This window comes from Oncorhynchus mykiss, chromosome 6 (genome assembly GCF_013265735.2).
Source record: "Oncorhynchus mykiss isolate Arlee chromosome 6, USDA_OmykA_1.1, whole genome shotgun sequence".
Classification (NCBI taxonomy): Eukaryota; Metazoa; Chordata; class Actinopteri; order Salmoniformes; family Salmonidae; genus Oncorhynchus; species Oncorhynchus mykiss.
The window spans coordinates 45,382,328-45,388,327 of NC_048570.1; the positions used below are offsets into that span (position 1 = coordinate 45,382,328).

At 40.2% G+C, this 6,000-nt stretch overlaps 1 protein-coding gene across 2 annotated transcripts in view; it reads right to left on the reverse strand.

Annotated features, from left to right (window-relative positions):
- The window catches only part of znrf3 (zinc and ring finger 3), a 114,283-nt gene extending 111,760 nt beyond the window's left edge, over window positions 1-2,523 (reverse strand). The window contains exon 1 of one of the 2 annotated variants that reach the window (XM_036980190.1): window positions 1,937-2,523. In XM_036980190.1, the coding sequence (XP_036836085.1) occupies window positions 1,937-2,167 (231 nt within the window). In that variant the 5' untranslated portion in view covers window positions 2,168-2,523. The remainder of the gene's footprint in view (window positions 1-1,936) is intronic. The other variant, XM_036980189.1, reaches the window with a different exon arrangement.
- Between the last annotated feature and the right edge of the window lie 3,477 nt (window positions 2,524-6,000).

Here is a 6,000-nt window from a genome sequence, read left to right on the forward strand (position 1 = left end):
TTCACAGCCCTAATTATAATTGCATCATAATGCATTATACCTGTGGGTACAAAGTAATCTTTACAGAAACATACACAAGAACCTACCCAGTTTCATTACACAAGGCTTACTAACGCAGAATAGCAAGGCCTCTATGGTTTGAAATGCCATTACTTTAACAATTCAAAAATACAGTCTTAAGGTTGCCATCTCTCTTAGTCAATCATTCACAAAACACATAAACAACCATCAGCGACCGCTGAAACGGAACCAGTTGGACATGGTGATTCTGTCCTTCTGTACTGGACAAAATGTCCCTCCTCTTTACAAAGAAGGACAACGAATGCAAGCTGCCACACAGTGGTCACTATGTTAGCAAATAAATGAAAACCTAAATAGATGTTTTCAATGTAAAGTTGAGGTCCCACATTTCTGTGTGGTTAGCAAGCCAAGCCAGAATGGCCAACAAATGCTCTGTGTAGAAACAGGATCCATTTCAGTGATAAATATTCGCTCTCCTTTGATCCTGATGGTCTTCCCTCAATGTGCTACTTTCATTGCAAAATATGACAAATGGTTGTTATTTTTATGAAAACACACTTGTGAGTGCACACACACACACACACACAATTCATTCAAGTTCTCTTCGGGAAAGTGTATTCTTTGTGGCTCTGTAATGTAACTTCACTGTATGAGTTAGAAAGCAGTAATAAATGAGTTACAGACATCATTATAGATTCCCGCAACAATCCTAACCAGACCCAGATAAGGTATGCCATATATGAAGAGTGATGTGCAAACAACTCACACTGCTACTTCATTAAACCTGTAGGTTAGCACACTAATAGTCATAATTGGAGTCATCTTTGAAATTAGACAATTTCTAGCAAATCATGATCATGTGTAGGCTACTGTAGCAGTGCAAACCACCACTAGGCTGAGATAGTTCTCCAAATCATGACGGGTAGTAATCTAGACCACATCGTCCCGGTTTCATGCAGGGTAGGTTAGGCAACAGCGGGGTTGGAGGGGTCCGTGGCGTGGCCCGAAATCCACATGGCTGCAGGCTTGGTGGGCCATCAAAGGATTTAGTAGGCTGCTCTTTACGGAAATGATTACGAACATTGCATGGTTGGTGAAGTAGTTATGTAGAAAGGCCATACCAAAACTAAGTAACACGCTGGTACAATAAAATATATGGGAGAGTTTGTTCAATTTTTTAGGTTGTTACAAAACAACCACACAATAATTTAGCCTAGGCCAACTTCAAAGAAATTGTCTGTTTGATAATTGATAATGTATCTTCGCAGCGAGGCGGTACAGTAGGTAGGAGGTTTGTTTAGTTATATTGGTTGAACTAAGAATTAAAAAAATAAGTCAATAATGAAAACAAACAACCATCCACCAATTAATTGGGAACGAAATGACCTATAGGCGTACTGCTGAATGAAATCATTAGACGTTATTTGACGTTATTCTTGAGTACTCCCAGACAATATTTGATGGAACTGTGACCAACCATCTATCAGTTGTAACTCTGATCAAATTGTGATGAACAACTTCTATGATTTTCCTGGGAACGTTTACAAGTGTAATAACCATGTTAATCCGTGAAAAAAAAGGTTATTGAATGTATATGCCATGGCAGATTCTGGGTGAATCTGAGCTTTTATCCCGAAAAGAACCTGCAATGTACATGTGAATGAGTTCCAAAAGATAGAAGCCATCTTGTAATCACATTTGGTAGCAATAGGAGGCTAGTACCATCCTCACACATACAACACACACAGTGCAACTCAACACCCCCCCCCCCCCCCCCCCCCTCCCCCCTCGATAAAGTTTTAGAGTAGAGTAGCGAAGTAGAATGAACGCCCAGGCTCAGTATACTGATAAGCAAACAGAGCCGTAGCAACATATTGTATATGTCCTTCCCACAACTTAACTGAGTTGTACATACTTGCACGATCTCGCCCTCCGCACTGATAGTGGCTCCTGCCTTTGAGAATCGTCCTTGCAACCCCGTCGTGTATGTAGTATAATCTCCATTTGGACTTGACTCAAACAGCACTACTTCCACAAAAGCCGTATCCTTGGCGAAAACCGTTCCAAGAGAAGTGGTGACCACGAAGATCACCAAGACCACCGAATCGGCTACACACTCTAACCTTCTCCTTGGTAAAATCATCATCTTGCCGGTTGGATATGCGCCGATCGGAACATAATTTCCAAGCGTGATTAGGTGATGGTGCTGAAATTCTGGAAATCGAATCTGAAGCGAGATCGATGCGTCAAAAGAGTGCCGTGTTTTCGCAATTGTGCAGCGAAATCTGTGCGTTGGCCGAGAGTGATTATTTCACCATTGCAGCCTTGTCAATTACGTTGCTTGCTTGCTTGCTTGCTTGCCCGCTCGCTCTCTCTCTCTTTCTCTTTCTCACTCCCTCTTTCTCACTCCCTCTCTCTCCAGCTCTACAAAGCGGATCTTCTTTGATCTCCAAACACGTGATTGTTTTAGTTTTTTTTCCTTCGAAAAGGGTTATCCCCACCCACCAATTTTCCTGACCCTCTACTTTCCACTCCCGGCTTTCGAGTGCCAGCATTCTGTTAAGGACGCACGGCGCATTCGTCGTTAACACTTCCTATTTAGGAGCCTAATAGGTCGACAAGTATACCTCGAATTGAAGCCAGACATTTTATCAAACGTGATACATTTGAGCTGACATAGCCTAATCGAGGTTTAGTTTAGCTATGGACAAGAGATTTAACAGCCAACATGATTAAAATATTCATAAACACTGTCTTTTAGAAGGGGTCATTCGTTCAGAATTGAAGCCCTTAAAGATAGGAACACGACCTTAAAATAATCATTACCCTCTTCAAAACACTTCATTATTTAACCCGGCTAATTTTTCAATCTCATTTCTGATATATCTGTGTCACCACGCATTAATGGTAACTTGTTACATTAATGATACATTTGCCCCTATTGTGAGATTAGAAAGTTACTACGCAGCCTGTAGTTGCCGGTAGTTTTTGAAGAAAAGATCACGAAGCATGCCGCGTGTTCGTGTTTAAGAAATAACAGGGACACTTTAACCAACACTTTATACAAATCATGAATAAGGGCCTTTATAAATGGTTCATTAACGCTTATTTATGAAAAGTATTATAAAGTGTTGCCCAAATAATTAAGTTATTTTGGTATTATTAACATAATATGCATTACAAGTTGTCAAATACCCATGTCAGTGTTTTGTCTAGCTGCATTCCTCTCATCTTCAAAGGGTTCTTACCCTAATTGTTATTAAGACTGAGGCATGACAGGCTAATTACACGTACTTTCGCTGTCAAAGGTGTTTAAAGCATATCAATGGTTATTTGTAACAGAAATGCATCATCACTTTGGTGTAGGAGAGATTGATGCCCAATATTAGGCATGTATAGGGTTCGAGTTTTGCATTACATTTTTTTACACACTGTGAACGATTGAGGTGAGTAAACTATTGCAAACCATAACACAAACAATTACACAAAAATAGAGGACAAACATAAATATAGTGTATTTGTTTTTTGTTTTTAATCTAATAAGAATGAAATAAAGTATATTGTTACATGGATTATTTTTCAGTAGACAATAATATTGCTGTGAATAATATAATGGTGTTTGGACAGAGGACCAGTCTGATGACTTGTCTTGAATCCTTTATCCAGGCAGGCGTGTGAGAGAGGCGTTTGTTTGTGTGCTGCATGGGGCATGGCAGTGCCTGGGTGCTGGAGACAGCCTGGATCATTGCATCCCAAATGGCTCCCTATTCCTAGTCCCATAGGGCTCTGGTCAAATGTAGTGCACTATGTAGGGCATATGGTGCCATTTGGAACACAGACAGATCTTATATGTATAATTCCAGTGTCGGAATCAGAGGACCTCTGTGCAACATTTTATTTGTTCAATGCATTTAACAAAATGCAGGCCAACATGGGCTACAATATTTATCACATACATATCTTGGTATGATATTATAGAAACAGATTTTAAATTGGAATCAAGTGACATTTAATTTGATTACAACTGCATTCATTATCTACCCCTATCTTGTCAACAGCTTTTTCATCATTGACTGATCTAATTTCAGCTGCAAATAGATCTATCAAGTAAAATGATGAACATTCTTTTTTTTAAACAGAAGCAAGGTCTCATCTCACAACTCTGTCAGTTGAGTAGCAGGGTGATTATGAAAACCAACTGCACGAGATGGAGACTAGAGGCCTTTTTAGGTCAAAAATGCAGCAGCCCTTGGAAAAAAAGCTGCTTTCTGGTCAACATATGTTCTGATTCAAATGGCAGCAATGCAGAGGAGCAAAAAAAAAATCAAAGGAGTTGAAGCTAGCAAGCTGATTTTGAAGATGTTTTTTTCTTCTTCTTCCACCTCAAGCATGACAATTATTTACAGATCACCTTTGCCTGGTGACCATTGATTGTGATCAAGTCCACAGACGGACGAACGGACGCGTGCACGCACACACACACACACACACACACACACACACACACACACACACACACACACACACACACACACACACACACACACACACACACACACACACACACACACACACACACACACACACACACACACACACACACACACACCAAAGTCATCTTTAGCTATTTCTAGTCTTGTCATCTGAAGTGGTCAAAATCACTCAATTATTAAATACTTCGCTTTCAAACGTACGACATGCCGTTTGTTTGAGCGCCCATCAAAATATTTTTATAAATATTTAATGGTATAGCAGCTCTACACTACACAGAGTGGCGCAGCAGTCTAAGGCACAGCATCTCAGTGTAAGAGGTCCCTGGTTCAAATCCAGGCTGTGATTGGGAGTCCCATAGGGTGGTGCACAATTGGCCAAGTGTTGGTTTGGCTGGGGTAGACTGTCATTGTAAATAAGAATTTGTTCTTAACTGACTTGCCTGGTTAAATGCAAAAATGTTTCTGGGATTTCCCAAATGTCAGCATTTGTAAAGACTGTTTTAATATACTCCGAACACTGTCTGTCATTGATTGTTTACACCATTGACCACAGTTATCGGACATGTTCTCCTAAACAATACAGATTAAAAATAATAACGCAAGATGCCAATACATGATCAACACAATATAACATTCCATTGTCTCTCGTCTCGAGTTATTTCAAATAAATTGAGATTGTTTTCCCATAGAGGTTAGTTGTTGAAGAAACATGAAGCTATAGTGTAGCATTATCATTTTTGAACAGGTATAATACAATGACATCAAAACACTACATTATAATAAACCAGTAGACAAGGGGAACTTATTTTGTCAACAAGTCAACAGCTATTGCTTCTCATAACGGTAGATTTAAGTTTTTACATCAAGCCTGCCCTCTGCTGGTTTGTAAAAGACCTGCAAGCACAATGGCATGAGTCCCTGGTTTTGTCGCAATCGTTCACTACTCCCCACACATTTTAAAGCATTTGATTCGTGGTGGAATGGGCTTGAGGGAGTTTCCATACATACCACCATTTTCCTTCCAAATCAATGAAAGGGAGTGAACAAGTGCACAATTCAGGAGAAAGGAGATTATTGGGATGCAACCCTTAGCTAACCTGCTAGGAACTTGAAGTTGATCTGAACAAATGTAATAGGTAACCTTGTCAGCTCGGGCATAACCTTGTCAGCTCAGGGATTTGATCGTGCAGCCTTTCGGTTCCTAGTCCAACTCTCTAACCACTAGGCTGCCTGCCACCCCAGAGTAGGGCCTATGGTCTAGAATAGGGTCTAGGGGTTGTTTCTATACTGATAAAAAAATACAAACGCAACATGCAACAAAATCAACGATTTTACTGCGTTATAGTTCATTCAAGAAGATCAGTAAATTGAAGTAAATTAGGTCCTAATCTATGGATTTCACATGAATGAGCAGAATGCAGCCATGGGTGGGCCTGGGAGGGCATAGGCCCAGCAAATCAGAATGAGTTTTTCCCCACAAAAGGGC